The sequence below is a fragment of the Lycium barbarum genome, chromosome 2 (genome assembly GCF_019175385.1).
Source record: "Lycium barbarum isolate Lr01 chromosome 2, ASM1917538v2, whole genome shotgun sequence".
Lineage (NCBI taxonomy): Eukaryota > Viridiplantae > Streptophyta > Magnoliopsida > Solanales > Solanaceae > Lycium > Lycium barbarum.
Window position 1 is genome coordinate 117,393,852 of NC_083338.1, and position 22,601 is coordinate 117,416,452.

At 36.2% G+C, this 22,601-nt stretch overlaps 2 protein-coding genes across 2 annotated transcripts; both read left to right on the forward strand.

Moving 5' to 3' along the window:
- The first annotated feature begins 213 nt into the window (after positions 1 to 213).
- Positions 214 to 10,715, forward strand: LOC132626889 (uncharacterized). Its single transcript, XM_060341918.1, has 6 exons — positions 214 to 579; positions 714 to 831; positions 1,484 to 1,695; positions 9,289 to 9,316; positions 9,859 to 9,967; positions 10,464 to 10,715. Exons 1-6 carry the CDS (start codon positions 328 to 330, stop codon positions 10,543 to 10,545), a joined length of 801 nt encoding a protein of 266 aa, XP_060197901.1. The 5' UTR covers positions 214 to 327; the 3' UTR covers positions 10,546 to 10,715.
- Positions 10,716 to 13,074: 2,359 nt separating this feature from the next.
- Positions 13,075 to 15,169, forward strand: LOC132628789 (F-box protein PP2-B10-like). The gene is made up of 2 exons (XM_060344555.1): positions 13,075 to 14,364; positions 14,542 to 15,169. The coding sequence occupies exons 1-2, from the start codon at positions 14,240 to 14,242 to the stop codon at positions 15,167 to 15,169; spliced, it is 753 nt and encodes a 250-aa protein (XP_060200538.1). The 5' UTR covers positions 13,075 to 14,239.
- Positions 15,170 to 22,601: the final 7,432 nt, after the last annotated feature.

The following is a 22,601-nucleotide window of genomic DNA, read 5'->3' on the forward strand; positions in this document are numbered from 1 at the left end:
TCAGCATAGAGGCGTTCAAAAGCTGCCGTTTTTGTCGTCGAAACCGCCGACTTCGCCTCCTTCCTCGCTATCTTATAAAGTTCCGGCTGCCTCATCTTTAGACAAATATACTTTTGGAATTTCAAAAACATAAGGGTCCAAAGTGCCACTAATAAAAAAGACAAAGGAGTAGCTTGAGAAAACTTCCTATATATGTATTAATTGAGACAGGGTTTACGCAAATTCCATCCAATTTCTCTGCTCAGATTGGAAAAACAATCTACTTTGTTCCCCAATTATTTCAATTTATCCCCAAATATCAAAGCCTACAAAATCGATCCGACAATTATGAAGGGACACAATCCAGTTGAGGTGGCAAAGACGGTGTTGGAGGTTGCTGACGTGGCATGGTCAGCCGTGGAACACTGTCATCACCATCATCATACAGAAACGACGGCGTCAGCTGTATGTGAAGAAGATGAATTGAAAGCGTTGAGGTCTGAAAATGAACGGCTTAAACGGTTGCTTGAACAGAATCTAATGCTTCTTCACAGCATCTCACAATCTCCTTCCTTACTTGAACACGATTGTCCCCCCGATGTATGTTCCCTTTTTTCTCTTAGATTCCTTGACCAAAAAGGAAAGGAAAGGAAAGCAAGACACTTAATTGGGATGGAGGGAGTAGGATTTTGTTCTTAGTAAAATATTTAATTTTTATTTTGTATTTTGTGTAGCTTCATGATCGTCTCTTAGCTGCTGTGGATTCTGGAAGCTTTTTGAAACAGCTGGAATCACTCAATCGAAATTCGGTTGATGGAAATGGCTGTCAATTTCCTTTCAAGGAGGCTACTGGTTTGTTATTCTGTCTTATTTTTTTTTTTTTGCTTTTGTGATACCTGTAAAGTGTAATTTTATGGATGGTATTTAATTTTGTAAGTTGTAGTAATATTTGCCCCAAGGGTGTGGTTTAGTGGTCAATGAATTGCATATTAACCTTGGTGGGCGTAGTAAGGTAGCAGGTAACTGATGCCGCGTTATTGAAAAATAGTTGTAGTGATATTTGTTGATTCAAGTATATTAACGGAGATTATCTTGAGTGGTACTAGGATCGAACGGGACTGGATGAATTCAGGAATATATTCATTAATTGGAGTTGGGTCGAGCCATAGGGATTTAACTAATTCATTTTTCTTAACTTAATCTCTATATGACTCATCCAGTTTGTTGATAAAGGACAACTACTCAATGCAGAAAAGTAAGATGTGCTAGAACATAAGCGTCTAAAGGTTTACCAAAGTTGAGTAGTTGATTGATGAGTAGTATGGAAACTGGTGGTTCCCTCTCATAAATTTTTAGCATTTCCAAAACATGGTTTTTCCCTTCATCTTATTCTTGATATGTTGTTATCTTATGTTACCTTACGTTATCAAAAAAAAAAAAAAAAAGAAAGAAAGAAAGGAAGATTTTGTTAGGTTGTGATTTACCCCAAACAAAATGTTGTTAGGTTCTGATATGGAGACGGCAGAACTTCTGGTAAACATGAGCCTTGAAGAACCAAGTTGGTGGGTTTGGGTGACTGAGGAAATGGTCCCCAGGAATTTTGAAGAAAGAAGTGGAATAGATACTGATAATTACGTGATTGTTAGTGAGGAGTATGTTGTAGATGCAGTTGCCAACTTTATGGCTAGATGCGTAGTATCCAATTCGAAGGCTCAGGTACGAGGCAATTTATATATATTTATGCATATTTATCTTATTTCAATTAGGGAAAATAACAAATAGTCCCTGAGTTATTGTTTTATTCTTGTTTTCGTCCCCATGTTATTTGACGAAGCACATTTAACTTTCAACTTAAACAGTTGTGTGGATTTAATCCCATTATTGACTGTAGAATAACAGACGTTAGGTAGCTCACATTCCTATCTTTGCATCTGATATATTGGCTTTCTTTGCGCACGCCCCAACACTCTATATTCCATTAGATGATTTGGTGCTGTCTCATGCTTGTGGTGGGTTATAAGGGGAAACAAGATGTTGGAAGTAGGGAGGATTTTTCAGATTTTATAAATCTCACTTGCACCACTCTAAAGTGATGGATAATGTTTAAGAGCAAGTCTTTTGGACAGTCAAAAGGCAATGGAGATGTAAAAGAACTTTGTTGAACTGCAAAAATCGTTCCAATTGATTAGCTAGGTTCTAAAGTTGATATCCGCCAGCTTTTCCTGATGATCCTTCTAGATTGGCTGAGACTTCACCACTGTCACCAACCTTTATCACCACTTCCCTCTCATCGCACCCGTGTCCTCCTTCATGATTTGTCTCTTCAAGTTAGGCTTTAGTGAACAATGATCTGATTGCTATTGGTGAACCCTTTGTCATCTGTTAATTTGCTTAGAATAACTAATTTGTACTGTAGGATCCTGTTTGGATTGGCTTATTTTAGGTGCTTTTAAGGCAAAATAGCTTTTAAGCACTTTTATAGTGTTTGGGTAAAATAAAAAAGTACTTTTAAACACTTGTTTTTAAGTCAAAATAGCAAAAATAAGCCAAAAGCCATAACTTAGAATTTCTACGGCTTTTAGCTTATAAGACAAAAGCCATAAGCCCATCCAAACAGGCTCTAGATGTGGACTCCCAAAGTATGTAAATGAATCTGGCAATAGACTTTAATCAATAACAAGCTAGTGCAGAATGATTAGTTGATTTCATATGACAATTGTAAACTTTTTTTTTTTTTTTTGAAGATAACATTGTCCACTGTGGGTTGTAAGATCCCACCTCATCACTTTTGAATGATGAGTTTTTTGTGTGAATATAAAGTTACCTTTACCTTAAAAAAACAGAGCGAGAGCTATGAGCTATCTAACTTCTGTTTACTTTTTAATCAATGATTGGATTAGAACTGCACATTAAGTTTAACTAGAAGTGTAGGTCACTTTCAGATAAAAAAAATGCTCCCAGACACAGATCCCGAGGTAAGCGGTAAAAGACCCAGATCCGACTATCTCTCTCCTCAAACCACCACCTCAACCCTCATTCCAACATGAATCCAGCTTTCTCTCTCCTCCATAGCCTCCACCGACCACTTCCCCTTCGTCCTTTTTCGTTTTCTCTCTCCTCCAAAATCTTTTCAGATCTTCTTCTCAGCACCGGCGACCCTCTGTCAGTGCTGGAAACATAACCGGTGACTCAAACAGTGCTGGAAATACGCTGACGACTCTGTTAGTGACGCCGGCGACCTCTGTCAGTGCCGGAAACATCGCCGGCGACCTGAGTCAGTGCCGGTAACATAACCGATGACCTCTGTCAGTGCCGGCGAGCACCTCAATCAACATAAAAATCCTACAGTTGCCTCTTCAGTCTCTTCAGTGACTTCCCATTAGAAACATGCAGGGTTCTAACCTTTTTTTCATCAGTGGGGATAAATCCTTTGAACTCAGGAATATGGGGAACAAATAATATAACTGGTTTTCGTTAATAGAAAGGGGCAAGAGATACACAAGCAAGATCAACATGGATATTCAGAACCTGAGATGGGTGTGCAACGCGCTTATTCAAGCATCAAAAGGTACTGGACGATTATACAGAAGGTGGGGAAGGAAGCAACAACACAATCTTCAATGTTTACGGTAGATTTGTTCGCATAGAGGTTTGGCATGGTTCATCTAAAGCAGCAGTGATAATCCCTGAGATCAGCCTCAACAGTGGATGGTCAGATATTTCGAAGAAAATCCTTCGATTTCTGGGGGAATTCAGCAAAACAGAGCCACTACTTCCTCCTCCCCCATTGACAAAATCTTATCGTGCAGCTGCTAGCATTGAGAGATGGCCAGAAATAAGTCAAGGAACGAACAAAGGAGAATTGAATGAAAAGCATCCTCTGCACAGAAGCTTGGTTGGCACCTTCAATGATCCATTCCATCACAGTCCCAATCTCGAAACTATTCAGAAATGGTTCATTAGTAGATGGGGAGTTACTGCTGGCATCAAAGTCATACCTTTAGACCACAATCGGTTCCTCTTTGAGCTTCCTTCCAGGCAAGAGGCAATAAGGTAAAGGTAGGGATTGGTTCTGGAACGGAAGACATCTTTCTTTATCTTGGTGGTCGCATGACATTTTCTCATTACAATCTGGTAACCGCTTGGAAAACATCTGGCTGAAAGTTTTTGGAATCCCCCTAAATGCTTGGTCAATGGACACTTTTGAACATATAGGGGCTCGTTGTGGGGTTTTATTGGTGTTGATGAAGATACGAAGAACAGAACCCACCTGATCTGGGCTCGTATCTGTGTCAAAAATCAGTTATGAAGTTTCCGGCAAGTTTGAATTTTGAATTTGATGATAGGATCTTCGAATTGCCAATAATTTCGGAAATTCGGTCTTTTTCTTTACCTGCTGGTCCTTCGACTGGTTTGCCTGAGGCTGGTAATAAGATGGGGTCAAATTCTTTTTCAGTTCCACGTGCTAATACCATTAATGATTCACGCGACACACATGTGGGAGAACCTGTGGAGAAAAGAAGAAAAGAAGGAATTCGAAGGATTTAAACACAAATGGGTAGGCCTTATTCTCTTATAATAGCCAGGGTAGTAAGAAACACTACAAAGGGAGAACTTCATTAGGTTTGAACAACCGTTACTACACTAAAGGCCCACTTACAAGCAAACACTTCAAGCAACACAAAAAGAAGCAAGTGTGGAGATCATCTGTATAAAAGCTGGACCCATGCTGCTTCAGAGCTTCATCTTCCTTGAATGCTTCATCCTCATTTGATCCTTTTGAACTAGAAATTCAAGCATCCAGTCTCAGGGATTTAGAACTCATGGAGGGGACACTTTCTGAGCCTGAAGCAGACCATGCAGGACACTCGATGGACTCTCATATACCCAAACTGATATTCTCAGTACTGTCAGCTCCAGATGAATCTGACTATGGTATCTCATCTCAGTCCTTCAACAGTCCTTCCTTTGCCTTGGCATGATCCTCAAATTCAAACTGTTGATATCCCGAATGTGGTGGAGATCTCAAAATGGACTAAGTTGACAATGATGAAAGCTTGCAAAGTGTTAGGGGTAAATGTTGCTGGGTTTGAGCATGAACTTCTGGGTATTATTCTGAGAATGGAGGAAAGAAGGAAAGTGCAGATTCTTGAGCAAAAAAATAAAACAGGGGAATTAAAGTAAGGGAAAAGCAAAGCAGTTACTGAACATAAAATATTGAATTGGGGTCTCCATGACGGGAGTGGGAGGAAAGAAAGGGGCAGGTCTCACAAGGCTCATTCCAGATGAGAGTTAAAACACTCAGTTGGAATGTGCAGGGTCTCAACAATAAAGACAAGAGAAGCACTTTGAAATCTCTTATTCACAAGTGGAGAGTTGCTATTATTTGTCTGCATGAAACCAAAATAGAGACATGGAATCCATCTCTAATCAGGCAAATTTGGGGAAACAGATGGATCTCTTGGGCAGAAGTCAAAGCAATTGGTACCAAAGGAGGGATATTAATAATGTGGGACAAAAGAGCTTGGAAATGTGTTGATTTTGAAGCAGGAGCCTTTTCTTTATCATGTAGATTTGAAAGTCTTGCTGAGGACTTCAAATGGGTTTTTACTAGTGTTTATGGTCCTCATACCAATCCAGAAAGGGAGGATCTTTGGCTTGAGTTAGCATCCATCAGGGGATTGTGGTCTGACTTATGGGTCATAGGAGGGGATTTCAATGTGTGCAGATTTGTGGAGGAAAGATTGAACTGTGTTAGAAGATCAAGGGCGATGTTGGGCTTCTCCAACACTATTCTGGACCTGGATTTGATTGACCCTCCACTTCAGGGAGCACAATTTACCTGGTCAAGAGGGGAGAATTCTCTCCAAGCCTCTAGAATTGACAGGTTCCTTATCTCGACAAAATGGAGTGAGATGTTCAATGCTATCAAACAGTACCCTTTGCCTAGAGTTTTTTCTGATCATAAACCAATTGTCCTGGAAAGTGGGGATTGGGAGGCCACACCTTCTTATTTCAAATTTGAAAACATGTGGCTTCAAGCTGAGGGTTTCATGGACATGGTAGAAAGATGGTGGATTTCTTACACTGTATTAGGCACCCCAGACTTTGTGCTAATGCAGAAACTAAGGAATCTCAAGAAAGAAATTACTAAATGGAATAGGGAGGTCTATGGAAGAATTGAGACTCAAAGGAAGAAGGCACTCAAAGAACTTGGAAAGCTGGATCAGTTAGCTGAGCTCAGAACTCTCTCTACAGAAGAGAAAGGTCAGACATTGAATCTTAAACTTGAACTTCAGCAAATAGCAACCGCTGAAGAGAAGAGATCTCATGGAGACAAAAATCAAGATGTTTATGGTTGAAAGAGGGGGATAAGAATACAAAGTTTTTCCAAAGAGTGGCCAACTCTCATAGAAAGGGCAATTCCATTGACAGACTCAAAATAGGGAATGAAGTAATTGAAGATAAAGTAAGGATCAAGGATGGTATTCTGGAGTACTATCAACAAATCTACAAAGAGACTGAATCTTGGAGACCCTCAGCCTTCTTTGAAGGTCTGCCAAGTCTCAACACAGTTGATAAAGAGGACCTTGAACTTCCTTTCACCGAATTGGAGATCTCAGAAGCTCTCATGACTTGTGCCCCTGACAAAGCTCCAGGTCCTGATGGTTTCACTATGGCCTTCTTTTAGAAATCATGAAACTTCATCAAAGCTGACTTGCTAGCAGCTTTTAATTTCTTTCATCAGAACTGCCAAATGGTGAGATCATGCAATGCCTCTTTCATTGCTCTTATCCCAAAGAAGAAAGGTGCCGCAGAACTTAGAGATTATAGGCCTATAAGTCTTATAGGCAGTGTCTACAAATGAAAAAAGTGGTGGATTCCTTAGTTTCTGGACATCAGAGTGCTTTTCTGAAGAATAGGCAGATCATTGATGCATTCATGATTGCTAATGAAGGGCTAGATTGGAAAATTAAAAGTGGAGAGACTGGGATCCTATGCAAATTGGATATTGAGAAAGATTTTGATCAGCTTAACTGAGCTTATTTAGTCAACATTTTGAAGTAAATGGGTTTTGGGGAAAGGTGGATAAGGTGGATTTATTTCTGTATTCCGATAGTGAAGTTTTCAATTCTGGTGAACAGAAGTCCAGTTGGGTTTTTCTCTTCTCAAAAGGGACTCAGGCAGGGGGATCTACTGTCCCCTTTCCTCTTTATCATTGGGATGGAAGGATTATCTCAACTGTTAGCAAAGGCCAAAGAACTTCAGTGGATTCAAGGTTTCCAAGTAGGCAGAAATCCTTCCACCTCAGTCTTAGTTTCTCATCTACTATATGCAGATGACACCCTTATATTTTGTGGAGCTCATTGTCAGCAGGTCTCTAATCTCAACACCACCCTCATGATCCTCGAGGCCATTTATGGACTTCATATCAATATGCTTAAGAGCACTATATATCCAGTGAATGAAGTGGCCAACCTAGAAGCTTTTGCTGGCATTCTTAGCTGCAAAACAGGCTTCTTTCCCACCACCTATTTGGGACTTCCTTTGGGTGCTAAATTCAAATCATCTGGAATATGGAGTGGGGTCATTGAAAGAATGGAGAAAAGACTAGCCACTTGGCAGATGCAATACCTCTCATTGGGTGGTAGGCTAACCCTTATCAACAGTGTCCTAGACAGCATTCTCACTTACTGTATGTCACTCTTCCCTATGCCAAGCTCAGTTCTAAAGCAAATTGACAGGCTCATGGGAAGGTAACAGTGTTACTCACAAATTCTCTTTGGTCAAATGGCAATCAGTTATTCAACCCAAAGGCCAAGGGGGGTTGGGAATCAGAAATCTTAAGCTTCATAACAACAGCCTACTCATGAAGTGGCTTTGGAGATATGGTCAAAATGAGGCAGGGTACTGGAAGGAAATCATCAAAGCTAAATATGGTATTCAAGACCACTGGACTGCAAAGAGAAGCAATTAACCACATGGTGTTGGAGTATGGAAACACATCAGTAGTCTCCAAGAGGAATTCTTCCAGATTCTCTCTTTCATCAAAGCTAAATATGGTATTCAAGACCACTGGATTGCAAAGAGAAGCAATGAACCACATGGTGTTGGAGTATGGAAACACATCAGTAGTCTCCAAGAGGAATTCTTCCAGATTGTCTCTTTCAAGGCTGAAAATGGGCTCAAGATCAGATTTTGGCAGGACAAATGGCTTGGGGACACTTTAGTAAAAGACTCATTTCCTTCACTATTTCTGATAGCTTTTAACAAAGAAGCAACATTAGCTTAATATAGAGATAACAACGGTTGGACACCAATTTTAAGGAGAAACTTACAGGATTGGGAAGCTGATGATTTTCTTTCTCTATTAGAAAGATTGGGACAAAGTACTTTGGTGGCAGAATCTCAGGACCTCTGGGGCAATTCTAAGGAAAAGATTTTCACTGTGAAGGAATGTTACAGCAACTGGGGTTATCAAAATAGCCTTTTAGAGGTCTGGCCTTGGAAGCTTGTATGGAGAACCAGACAGCCTCTCAGAGCTACTTGCTTCACTTGGACTGCATTGAAGGAAGCATGCCTAACACAAGACAATCTTAGGAGGAGAGGTGTAATCGTCGTTAACATGTGTGCCATGTGCAAGCAGACCAATGAAAGTGTCAACCATCTATTTTTGCACTGCCCTGTAGCAGCTAATCTTTGGTATTTCTTCTACTGTATGCTTGGTCTCCAATGGGTAATGCCCTTCAACATCAAAGATGCCTATGCTAGCTGGATACTCTGGAGAGTTGACAAATCTATTAAAAGAATCTGGAGAATGATCCCAGCAGTAATTTTTTGGACCTTATGGAAGGAGAGAAACAGTAGATGCTTTGATGGAATCTCAACTCCTATTTGCACTTTAAAGTATAGGTGTTTAGTTAGTCTTTTCAGTTGGCTTTTTTTTGCCCCTGTAAACAGTGTGGATAACTTTCTAGATTTTGTTTGCTCCTTTTCTCTAGTACAATAGAGATGGGATATCTTTAGATTGTTCTACAGTTTTTTGCTAAGTCTGCTTCATGTTTTTGTTTGAAGCAGCTTTTTGCCCATCTGTAACCTTGCATCTTCTTGATGCTTTACTAATGAAATTTTATTACTTTACCAAAAAAAAAAAAAAGGTTTAACTAGAAGTTAAATGCGCTTTGTCAAATAACTCAGGGATTGAAACAAGAGTAACTCAATGAGTCATGGACTAAAAGTGTATTTCCCCTTTCCAGTTTTATTGGGTCATGTCATTCTTATCACTGTTTATGTGTATTGCATTTGCAGAAGATGTCTCCTGAAGAACTGCAAAAGAGTAAGTTACTGTTTGTTCTTTCTATCCAGAGTCGGGTGCTAAATTTGATGATAGAAATTTATTTTACAGTGGCTTCTACATTTTCTTTTTGATACTTTTTCTCTCTTGGATAATGGACATTTACATGCATAGGTTGACAAAATGTAATGCTGGGTCTAGCCAAAAGCTGGTTAGGAACAAATGATTAGGTGATAGGTTACTTGTGATATAGTCTTCCTTTAGATAATGCTGGCCGTTCATTTTTCATTTTTTATGAAAGCTCCAAATCTATGAGATTTTATTCGATCTTGTTAGAGAATTGCATTCAAATATTCGATAAGGAGCGGAGAAAGTGCACCTTTTTGGTTAAGTGCTAGATTTAGAAATAGATTCGATGAGAAAAGATGGATTGGTTGAGTGATTGTTAGAGATTGGTTAATTAATTGATTGTTAGAGGAGATTGATTGATTTGTTGGTTGACTGTTCCTTAATATTTTCCATTGTGTGTTTGTGATCTTTGCTTGATCATCATCTTACTATGAGGTCTTCCACTTGACTCACAGCCTTGACAAAAGCATTAGAAGGCACCGGGAAAGTAGAAAGATTGTTCAATATTTGGCATGCTGCGCAAATGTTCTATGTCCTTTCCACCTGGGGACTTGCTGCAGTGGGGTTAGTACTTATTCTTCTTTTGTTTTTCTACGTTTCCATCTCATACAACAAGGCCTCGCTCCCAAACAAGTTGAGGTTGGCTGTATGAATCATCACTAACCATGTTTCTCCATTCCAATTCTTACATATTTCTTATTTTACATGTTTTATAAATTTTTCTATTGGGACTGCTACATCAGTGACGTCCACAGGGATAATCAATTGAAATGTGTGAATGTAATCTATGAAATTCTTGGATAATTTAGGCCCTTGTGTAAAATACAGAACTTTGGGTTGAACTATGTGGATCTGTTAATTTTGCTTTCATAGTTGATGCTTCCATTGCTAGACCGATTCGTTAGACATGATCAAGTTTTCAGTGCAGATTTTGTTCTTCTAATCTCCATACATCAAATGCATCTGACTCGCGACACGTGCATGAACTATATTTTTTGAAGGGCTTGGCATTTTTTGCTAGGACGTAAAAGTGCAGTGATTAAACCTGTTGTTTCTGCAGGTTGTACAAGAGCCGATCTGTTGTTAGACTTGCTGCTAAAGGTGTTCACAAGACAACCAAAATGGTTTTTAAGGCTCTTTGAAGATGCTTCTGCTGTGTGCTTTCAACAGGATTGGTTGTGTGAATAAAGCGTGTAAATGTTAACATTGTGTACAGTTGTGTAAATTGAATCTGCGTCATGCTTGACTTCGAAGTCATTTATGTGGGAATATTGTAAATATTGTTAATTTGAAAAGATTCTTATTTTGCTGATATTGCAATTTTCATTGCGGATTCGACCCCATCATACTAATTTAGGATAATAATGATTATTGATTTTCAATTCTTTTAGAACCAACTGGACTTAATAAGTGGTAAACATGGAGCCTGAGAGATTTAAACGTTTTTGGTTCATTGTTCCTTTAGATGATTATCTATACGCATCCACAGTTTGTATGGTTTTTGATCAAAATAAGTGACTCTGGTTCATGGAATATGGTCAACCGCAACTCATATTCTCCTATTCATGGAAAAGAAAGAATTTAACTTGTATGCATGGATAGTATAAAGAGATTATTAATACGGAGTATCAAGTTATTTTTACCTGCTGTATCAAATAACTTGCTTCATTTTTAAGACTACGCATCTCAGCTTTACAATACTAGCTTATCTTTACCTGCTATGTCGTGTAGTTTGCTTTAATTTCAAGATTATAAACTTCAGTTTTAATGGAAGGTTAGAGATATTTTTTGTAGGAAAAGGGTCAAAAATACCCCTCTACTATGGGAAAAAGGCTAAAAATATCTTTCATTACAAATTTGGGTCAAAAATACCCTTCCCATCATTGAAGTTTTCAAACATATCCCTGTTTTAACGGAAATCCTCAACATAACTTAATTTCATTTTTAAATTCGCTCCATTTAAATCCGACCCAATTAAATAAAAACGCATATGGGTTACCTGCTCCTGTGCCTAGTGGCTCCAGGTGTAGAACTCGGAAACAAGTTGGTCGCATATGGTTTTTTTTATGTAGTTGGGTCGAGTTTAAATGAAGCGGGTTTAAAAATGAAATCGGGTAATTTTGGGGGATTTGGGAATTTCCATCAAGATAGAGGTATGTTTGAAACCTTTAACGACGAAAGGGCTATTTTTTACCCAAATTTGTAACGGATGATATTTTTAGCCCTTTTCCCAAAGCAGAAGGGCATTTTTGACCCTTTTCCCTTTTTTGTATGACCATGCAATGTCAGTGTATTGAAGGTGCCCTCCAATGAAATAAAATGAAGGGCAATTCACAGAATTGCCCTTCTTTTGGGGTGGTCTTTAAATCTTGCCCCTCATATTTGAAATCTTTAAATTTTGCCCTTCGGCTAAAACCCATAGGTTCCAGGTTCGAACCCCCACTCAGTCAAAAATTTTAAAAAATTCACAAGACAGAGTTTAAACTTCGCTATGCCCCCACCGGCATACACTTGTTAAGGAATTACCAAAGTTATGCCTGACCCGGCATACTTATGCCTTATGGGCAGACTTGGCATAAGTATGTCGGATCCAGCATAACTTTGGTAATTCCTTCACAAGTTTATGCCGGATCCGGCATACTTATGGGCAAACTTTTAGTTAAGCCTTAACTAAAAGTCTTTTCCTAGTTATGCCTTATGGGGTAGACTTTTAGTTAAGGCATAACTAAAAGTGTGCCCCATAAGGCATAACTTTTCCTTAAGACATAGACTTTGTTTTATAAGCCAAATTTGATTAGTTCAAACTCCGCATATTGGCAACCAAATTGAACTTAACATCAGCAAAGCAGTTACGCTGGGAAAGAAACAGATCATACATTGGCAGAAACAAAGCATGTTCATAAAAGGCTGATATTGTTTTTATATTTTATCTACTGGTGCATCGTAGGATGTGTCAATTTGCACAACTTGGTAAGTGCAAATACTAACAGACTGAGGTACATTTGCAACATTTTAAGACCTGAATATGCATTAAGATACATTCAGGTAGAACAAAACATCCACATTCTTTATTGGTTTGTTATGATTTACTGGTCTGGTCCCATTAAAAGTTTGTCCATAAATATGGTTGACCCGGCATAAACTTGTTAAGGAATTATCAAAGTTATGCCGGACCCGGCATAAACTTGTTGAGGAATTACCAAAGTTATGCCGGACCCGGCATAAACTTGTTGAGGAATTACCAAAGTTATGCCGGACCCGACATACTTATGCCAAGTCTGCCCATAAGGCAGAGTATGCCGGGTCTGGCATAACTTTGGTAATTCCTTAACAAATGTATGCCAGGTCCGGCATACACGCGACCCAAATCTTGCCTTGCAATTTTTTTTTAATTTATGCTTGAGCGGGGGTTCGAACCCAGATCCTCATGATTTCTGCGTGAACGCTCAGGGTTGCAACGCAAAGGGCAAAAATTAAAGACCAGCAATATGAGGGGTATAATTTAAAGACCACAAATATGAGGGGCAAAATTTAAAGACCACTCCAAAAGAAGGGCAATCCGCGCAAAAAAATGTTATGAACTGGAAGTTTAAAACTCAATAAAATGATGAACTTGCCCTCCAATAAAATTTGAACTCCATGAAGCATGTGGCAGAAAGGTGTTTGTTAACTCTCACTTACTGTTTGTAGTAGTAAAGTAGTATAATGAAACTAGAAAAAAAAAATCGTGTATAGTACTTACCCTGAAATTCATGGCAAGAAGTGGAAGCAAAATGCGAATGGTCAAAGCAAAACAAATACTATACTGTATATATTCCCTTGTGTCCAGCAAGTAACATGATTATCAAACAGGGTTACAATGAACCATTTCTTGAGATTGCCGGAGGGCTGCCTATCGGCAATCCTTTCCTTGACGACTCCAGCAGATGCAGCAAGATCATCAGCTGTTTCGAAGGGATTCAAGTCAGCTACTGAATCAGATGTTGTTTGGGAGAGATTTCTTCATCAAGATTTAATAATCCCCAGGTCAACGTCTCTTCCCATTTGCGCCACAAAGAAGGAGCTTTTCGTTACTCTCTTATGTCACTCACATATCCTCCTCGATGGAGGCAAATTGGTAAATCCCATGTCTCCTAATTCATTCTTAGTACTTGAACTTAAGACCTCTGATTAAAAGTGAAAGGGTCTTATTTATCCCACGACACTCTTAGTGGTGTAAATCCTAAGTCTCATTCTTATGTTTATGATGGTTTGTTAGTTATGTCCCAGCCAGTAACTATTGAGAGTGATCAAAGGACTTTGACTATGTGGTTTGTGGGAGTTCGAATTTTTATTGGCTATATGAGTTCTGTCTCTTTCTTGTCTTAAACGTGTAAGGTATTAAGCCTTTCTTGATCATTGTCCTTTAATCATGAATCTTGATCATATTATGTAATCTGCTGGAATTAGCTAGCAGCCTGAGAATCTGATATGTAGAAATGAGGAATTCCTTAAATTAGCACTATTCTTTTGCACGTGTTCGGGTGGTGGTTCTGGGGCAAGGCAAGGCTGTCTCAAAACACTGCCAGACGATTAAGAACTTTGAGTCTCATGGGACTAACGTTCGATTAAATCTAAGTCATGCATCCGCCTCTGCAATTACGTCCCACTCCATGATAGGTATGACGCTCCGCTTTATGCTTCAGCCTTGTAAGACACTCATTCGTATATATGAGTGTTGAAAGATTTTGGTTTATCATCTTGCTAACAAACTCCTGAACTACAATTTTTACTTTTTAAAAAAAAAAACTTTTTAAATTTCCACAAAACTTCACCTAATGTTCTAATTTGAACTAAATGCAGAGTCTTTTACTTGATAGGTGGAGTGGAAAGAAATGTTTCATGGTGGCATCAAGGGCACTTAGCATTGCATTTGTTGACAACCCACGTCATTTGGAATGGACTACTCATCCGGACTCCAGGTTTTATGTATTCCTTTTCGTTAATATCTTCTCTATCTCTGCACTAGCAAGGTTGTTCATTTGTTTGTAATAGAACACAAAACATAATATATATATATATATATATATATATATATATATATATATATATATATATATATTGCCACTTATAGATGTGTTTTTCAAATCATTTCGAAGATTCTCGGAAGTGGCAATTCTTAAATGTACACATTGGTTGGATATTCGAGGGAAGATAGAAACTCAAATGCTGTCTCCAGGGACAAACTACGCAGCGTATCTTGTATTCAAGCTACTGAATGACACATATGGTATTAAAACGTTGAATGCAATGATCAGAATTGTGAACCATGAGAATGAAAATGAAGCTGCAAAACGAGCTACAAAAGTGTACATGCCAAGTATGTCAAGATTCTTTATTAAAAATAAAACGGACCCACTGTATGAAAAGTATGCAAAGAAAAGAGGCAATGGATGGATGGAAGTACAATTGGGAGAGTTTGATAACAAGGAAGGTGATGATGAAGAAGTAGAAGCGCGATGTATGGAGATTGAGCGCCTGCATGACAAAAGCGGCCTTATTGTTGAAGGAATTGAGTTTCGCCCCCCAGTGATGAATCTAAATATAACTCTTGTTTTAATTTCTTTTTGTAGCTTGATTGTTTGTTGCATGTACCAAATTGAATGTGAATCATTGAAAACATCTCCTTTCTGCTGTAATTTTCTGTGTTCCATTATAGCCTATGTAGAGTACATGGTTGTATTTCTTGATGTAACAATGAATTTATATCAAGACTCTAATCAGTAGTGTCAATGATTGGCTCTCGGCTTTCCTCCCCCGAACGAACCATAACTTAACACAAATAAGCCACTCATTCTTCACGTATCTAAACTATTGTAAGAGGATAATCTACTTGTATAATTTATTCTTAGGGTACCCGCCTTGCACGTATACCTTGTCTCAATGAGTATGAAATTTTAATGAGTTAAAAAAAATGTAAAATGAAAAAGTACAAGTTTTTTAAAAGGGTAAAGATGCAAATATACCCCTCAACTTTGCGATTTAGAGTGGATATATTCCCGTTAAAAAAGTGTGGTATATATATCTTTGCCGTTACAAAATGGTGCAAATATACCTCTGCCCTTACACAAATAGTGCAAATATACACTTTTCGCTAACGAGATTTAAAAAAAAAAATCATTTAGCTTATTTTTTAATTAAAAAAAATGCCATGTGGCTTTAAAAAAAAGGTCTACCCATTTTTTTTAGTAGACATATTTTTCTAACGCGACATGGTAATTTTTTTTTTTGGTGGATCGGGTCTGACTTGTTTAAAAAAATATTTCCGAGGCTTTAAAAAAAAAAATCTATCCATTGTTTTTAAACAAACCAGACCAGACCCACCAGAAAAAAATTATCATGTGGCTTTAGAAAAATATGTCTACTAATTTACTCATTTGGTGATGGAGTGTGTGACTACAACTTGGTTCTCTGTCCAAGTTAATGGAGAGGGTTGTGGGTTCTTTCCAGGTAGAAGAGGGTTAAGGCAAGGTGACCCAGTTTCACCCCTCCTCTTTGTCCTGGTAATGGAGTATTTCTCCAGACTCATGGCAAGGATGAGTAAGCTGCCTGATTTTAGATATCACCCAATGTGCAAGGAACAACAGCTTACTCACCTCACTTTTGCTGATAATCTAATGATATTTTGCAAAGGGACAGAGGCTTCAGTAACTAGAGTCATGGAGGCTATACAATGTTTCTGAGATACCACTGGCTTAACTGCAAATAGTGACAAGTCAAGCACATTCATAGCAGGGGTAAAGGACAATTCACAGAGAAGACCAGGGCCTCAGCTACTAGACACTTGTCATATGCAGGTAGAATCCATGTAATTAATTCAGTGCTATTTTCCTTGTATAATTTTTGGGGATCAGTATTCTTACTTCCTCAGAGTGTACTGAAACTGGTGAACAAGCAATGTAGAGAGTTCCTATGGGGTTCTAAAGAGGAAGGAAGGAAGATTGCATTAGTAGCTTGGCATGAATTATGTTGTTCAAAGAAACAGGGTGGTTTGAATGTGAAAAACTGGCAGATTGTGGAATATTGCATCTGTAGGGAAACTAATTTGTCAATTTATGCATCGCAAGGAGCAACTGTGGGTAAGGTGGGTGCATGGCATTTATATGAAAGACGAGGTAGATTTTTGGAATCATGTCCCAAAGCAAGACTGTAGCTGGTATTGGAAGCAACTTCACAAGATAAAACTGAGCATGATCAATTGGTACTCACAAGACAGTTACTGTCTCACAAGCAATGGCAAATATTCTGTGACTATGAGTGCTCTTGCATTGCTCGGTGACAGGCCTAAAATTGCAGAAGCTCACTTGATTCAGAGCAAGATTTTGCTGCCGAAACATAGAGTGCTGGTATGGTTGGCAATGCAACAGAGATTGCTAACTAGAGCAAGGTTAAGCCGACTGGGCATTGACTGTGATGATGACATGTGTGTGTTGTGTAATGCACAAAAACAAGAAGACTCAGCACACCTATTTGTGGACTGTGAATGGGCTAAAGAGCTGTGGGATGGAATACAAGATTGGTTGGGGATCAAGTTGCAGTTGGGAAGTGTCCAGCTAACTCTACAACAATTCAAGCAGATGAGGTGGAGTAAGTTTAAATGAGAAAAAATAGCTACTGGATATGGGTGTTATACCATATATAGCAAGCTAGAAATGGGAAAATTTTCAAAGGGCAGAGTGTATAGATTTTGTGTGTACATAAAGATTTTGTCATTCAACAAATAAAGACAATAGTTAGGGAGAGAATTACTATGTTTAGAGGATACAAAGCAACTAGGAATGTGCTTGGTTTTTGGCTAAAATTTGTAATTAGTTTTCTTGAGGCCTGGCTTCTCTTGACCCCAGTTGGTGGTTAAGTACTAGGTAATACTTAGGTGTATTCAATTTGTTGGTATGGTTATATTTACATTTTATTGTCAAAATAAAATAAAATTTGTCTACTAAAAAAAAATGGGTAGACTTTTTTTAAAGCCACATGGTATTGTTTTTAATTAAAAAATAAACTAAATGATTTTTAAAAAGAATTCCGTCAGCAAAAAAGGTATATTTACACCATTTTTGTAGCTGCATGGGTATATTTACACCGCTTGTATAACGGGCGGTATATCTGCTCTAAATCGCAAAATCGAGGGGTATATTTGCACGTTTCCCCTTTTTAAAATGATGATTGTGAATCTTATTTAGTTTCAACAAGAACCTATAACCCTTGAAGATTTAAAAGTCTATCTGGCTTCCTTTTTATTTGAAAAGTATATTCTTAAGTTCATTCTAGAAGACACAAATAGGACCAGTTAAAGAAGGGGTCTTTCCTTTTTCTCGCTAGCAAATGCAAATTGTTCTCTTTAACCTAAGCATGCTTTCAAATCTATATCTATATCTATATATAATATAAAACTAGGCATAAACAAGGTGATGTGGCACCTCTCTATAACCACCATTCTTATTTATCTATTTTTTCCTTTTTTTGGGCTTTTTTCTATTTTTCTCATTTATAGTCTATGTAAAATAATCTAAAAAAGCACTCATTTAACTCTCTTAATTATATTAAATGTGCTTAAGTTTTTTTCTTCCAAAGACAAATGAAATATTGCAACAATTAATGAAAATAACTATGGGCAATTGAAAGACTTCATGAATTGTAGGTGGCTAATGAAAATGTCTCAGGAACTGTACATAATTACAATCTTTATTACAATTAATTAATGATATTCATAACTTCCATCCCTTTTCATGTCCATCACCACCGTTCCTTTCCATGTCAATAACCTCCAAATTATTACTGTATAATTTAATGACAACCAATGGTCCTCCTCCATGTATAATTGTATAAGTTCATATCAATTGGGATCTTATGGTTGTTGATTTTGTGGAAAAGAGCATGTTCGGAGAACAAATGAGTTTTATTCGGGCTACAAAGCACTTATTACTAAGTAAGACACTTTTTCTCATGTGAAATTTCACTCGACGAATGTCGAATCTTGCACGAGGTCGTTGATTTAATTTAATGTATTTTTTTTTTTGTAATTTCGATTTATTTCGTGAAAGAGTTTAAAGTAGATGTTGCAGAAGCACAATTGATGGATGGAAAAAGGTTGTCAGAAATTTCAGACCTTCATTAATTCGCTTAAGTCAAATAGTTCCAATAAGGTATTTGACATTTGAATTAATAGTCCATTTCATTATCCGAGATGGTTCAACTTGAAGCCGTAGGTTTGTGCGACTATTTAATTTCTCAGATATCGAATCATATGGAAATTTTATAATATACATTTTTCCTTATTAGATAAACATCAATTAGAGATATGAACATTATTTTTAATAGATGAACTACGTATAATTTGAGATTTAAAAGTTGCTTCAGTTAAATACTAAGATTTAAATTTACTACTCTACATGTGGCTTATGTGGAAAAATGTTGATACATGATTGTTATTCTGCAAAATAATTTTTGGTAATACAGGATTGTCGTTCTTCATCGTTGCAGAAAAATAAAATTTGTTATATATTGTGGTTAAAAAAACATAAAATAATTAACAAAAGAGCAATTATAAAAAAAATGATAAAAGGTTTTATAATGTCATAAAGATCAAAAAATGATTTTTGATATCGAGTAAAAACTAATAGTATAGTGGAAGAGGAATATCTCAATAGTTATATTTAGACTCTTGATCTTTTAAAACAAGGTAAAAACAAAAAAAAAAAAAAAAATCACAAATAGTAGAGATAATTTTAATTATTAATGGTAAATATTATTCTATATAATAAATAACTACTGTATTACCGTGGAAGAGAAAAAGTTGAATAGGTATAATGATATTAACTATTACCAATGGAAAAGGAAACGTTAAGTAGATATATTTACAGTAACTATTATAGTGGAAGATGACTATTATAGTGGAAGATGAAAAATCAAGTAGGTATATTTAGTTGCTTTTGACTTCTTATAATAAAGTAATGCAAAATATATTGTTCAAATAATATTAATTATTATAAATAATGTTTATTAGTACCAGTATATTTTGAGACTTTTGAAATTTCTAAAATAAACTAAACAGAAATGTCATATTGTAGAGTTTAACTACCAAAAGTGGGAGGCTTTTGTTTAGGTATACTTTTCTATTTTATGTTTTAATGTATTTTTCCTTATATATTCAATCGTGGATCTCCTTATACGTATGTTTTATACTATTACATATTAATTTTTGTTTTGCTAAAGTTATCTTTTTTCTATGTCGACTAATTTTTATTTAAAAAAAAATATATCATTTCGTGATTTTTGTAATTTCTTACCGTGCGAAGCGCGGATAAGTTAACTAGTGTGCTTGGTAGCGCTTCACTCGCGCGGTCATAAATAAATATACTTTATTATGGGTATCATAATTTTATTAAAAAAATCAATTTTACAATCAAATAGCTTTTTTCATGATTCTTTTAGCTTTTTATTGATTTTGATAGAAATAATACAGGGCAAAAAAAAAAATAGCATGTTTAGATCAGTATATAAGAAAAAAATAAAATAAAAAAGTAATGAAAAGAAAACAAATTAATGGTGTTGTAACCTTGCAATAATAACTCACCTTTTCTTCTTCTTTTTTAGGCCTTTTTCTTAATCAATATATTGTGCCTTAGTAGTATGAATTGTTGACACTTATATTTCATAAAATATAAATAAAGACTAAAAAAGTAAAAAGAATAGGATACGAAAAATGTTATAGATAAGGAAAAGAAATTAAAAAAAAGATCAATGATTAATTAAATGTATCCCATCATTTATGCGATCAAATTTCCTCGCTTCTAATACTTTCTTTCCCTTTTCTTAATTTATTTTGTAGATTTTCATCCTATCTTTATCCTCCTATTTCAATCTTAACTTAACCATTCAAAACTCCGGACTCGGTGAGAATTGTAATCACTCAAGTTTTGAGTAATGAACATGATCCTCAAAAGTTTAAATAACGAACTTAAATCTGTCACATAAGTGTGAGTGTTTGTTTAAGAAAAATAATAAATTCCATTAGTTAATTTGATTTCCACTTTAAATTCTCAGATATAGCACATAGTTCCTTTAACCTTGTTATACTATAGCCTCCAACACCCTAGAGATATTCGATTGGATGCTCTATATTATTGGCATTAAAAAAAAAAAGTCGCATTTTCATGTAAACTTAATCTTAGTTCTTCTAGGCATGACCATGACATTTGCATTTTTGTCTAATTTTCAACGAAAAATATACTCCACTAAAAAGCCTAAAAAAATATTATTTCACGCCGTGAAGCAGTGTTCAATTTTCTCTTGAACTGTATTTCTTGCAGTGCACATGGAATTAGGCCGCTACTAATATTTATAGCCTGTTGCAATGAGTGTGGTTGTCAGACCTTTGAAATTGATTACTTACGTTATACTAGACGCTAATGATAATGCTAATGATATTAATTAATTTAATGGGCAAGGGACGTCGGTGTAGTCGTGTAGAGATTTAATAGGGAAGAACTGTGAGAATGAGCAATTACCCGATTTAAACAGCATTAAAATTCAATGAGTCACTTTTTGAGTTTTTTTTAAAATAGCAAATAAATGGGAAAAAATTAGGGAAAATGCCAAAATTAGGAGAAAAAAGATAAATACCATTGCTGATCATAGAGAGGTGTCACATCACCTTGTCTATGCCTAGTTTTATATTACATATATATATATATATATATATATATATATATATATATATATATATATATATATATATATATATATATATATATATGTTAGAAAATATAGAATAGAAAGTAATTACAAGAATAGATTAGAATGTTTTACTTGTGGAAGTGTAGAACATTTAGCTTATACATGCCCAAATGAATAAACAATAAAACAAGAAATTCCCAATTAATAGAAGATTTTCAAGAAACTTTAATAAATGTGGACGAATACATGTCTGATAATGAAAGTAAATATTCTATAGTAAGTGTAGACGCCGAAAGCAACAAAGACGGATGGAGACAACTTTGATAAAGTAGCTTTAATAAAGCAGCTACAGGACCAACAAGAACAATAATACATAGACTCTTCTGAAATTTTCACGTGACGATGGGGCCCTAAACGCATCCGGCTGAATTCAGAAAGATTCTTTAACAATTTGAAATCTGAAGTTGAAGTCCGGAAGCTCCTATAAATAGAGGCCATTTGTGAAGACAAAAGACATCATCAACAACACATACAAGCACCAAACATAGAAAAATCCATATTCCCCTTCCCTTTCACCAAATGCTTCAACTCCTTTTCCCAAACCAAACGTTTGTAATATAAACCTCTAGTGTAAAATAGCATTAGTTTTCCAATAATCCTCTAAGTGTGAGTTTTTTTTTTTTTTTTACTGGACTCTGTCCAGTCATGAATCTTGTTACACTGTTCATCTCTTTCTTTTAACCTCTGTTCTTAATAATCCTCTTCTTTACCCACACCCCGGACATGGCCAACAATTTTTCCTTTATCATTTTTGGACATTTTAATGGCATCTCAACACCTAGAAATTTACAGGTTAATCCATCGAGTTATTAAGAAATTAAGAGAATAACCATATACTAAGAGTAACAGATTCACAATAACAAGAAATTACTTAAACATAGATTTATATAACATAGATTTATATAACACAGATTTATAATAAACACTTTAATAATGTACATAACTGGGAGAGTAATACAGAAACATAGTTATAAAAACTTACATGACTTAAAGACAGAGAGAGGTTGCCCTTTCGGGGAACCCCACAGACTACTTCTCACACTTGGAGGATTATTGGAAAACTAATACTATTTTACACTAGAGGTTTATATTACAAAGGTTTGGTTTGGAAAAAGGAGTTTAGGCATTTAGTGAAAGGGAAGGGGAATATGGATTTTTCTTAGCTCTTGTTTACGTTCTATATCTCTATATAAATTCCAGTAATTAATAGCTATTTGTCTTGCGAAAAGCTGTGTTTTCATATAAAGATAATTAATATGGTTTAAAGCGTTTTGGTACTTGTTTCTGAGAGAATTTTCAAGATCTTATATATCCTAATAGTCTATATTATAAACCTGATATTATATCTATTAACTCTTGTAATCTTTGTTGATTGTCTTTAGAGTTACTTAAGTGAAAAATCTCAAGAAAATAATAAAAA

Bases quoted from the DNA above. Each gene is read 5' to 3' on its own strand.
- LOC132626889 (XM_060341918.1), top strand. From the start codon at position 328: ATGAAGGGACACAATCCAGTTGAGGTGGCAAAGACGGTGTTGGAGGTT. The intron at 832-1,483 runs GTTTGTTATTCT...AAATGTTGTTAG, and splicing joins TCCTTTCAAGGAGGCTACTG to GTTCTGATATGGAGACGGCA. The intron at 9,317-9,858 runs GTAAGTTACTGT...CTTGACTCACAG, and splicing joins TCCTGAAGAACTGCAAAAGA to CCTTGACAAAAGCATTAGAA.
- LOC132628789 (XM_060344555.1), top strand. From the start codon at position 14,240: ATGCAGAGTCTTTTACTTGATAGGTGGAGTGGAAAGAAATGTTTCATG. The intron at 14,365-14,541 runs GTTTTATGTATT...ATCATTTCGAAG, and splicing joins ACTACTCATCCGGACTCCAG to ATTCTCGGAAGTGGCAATTC.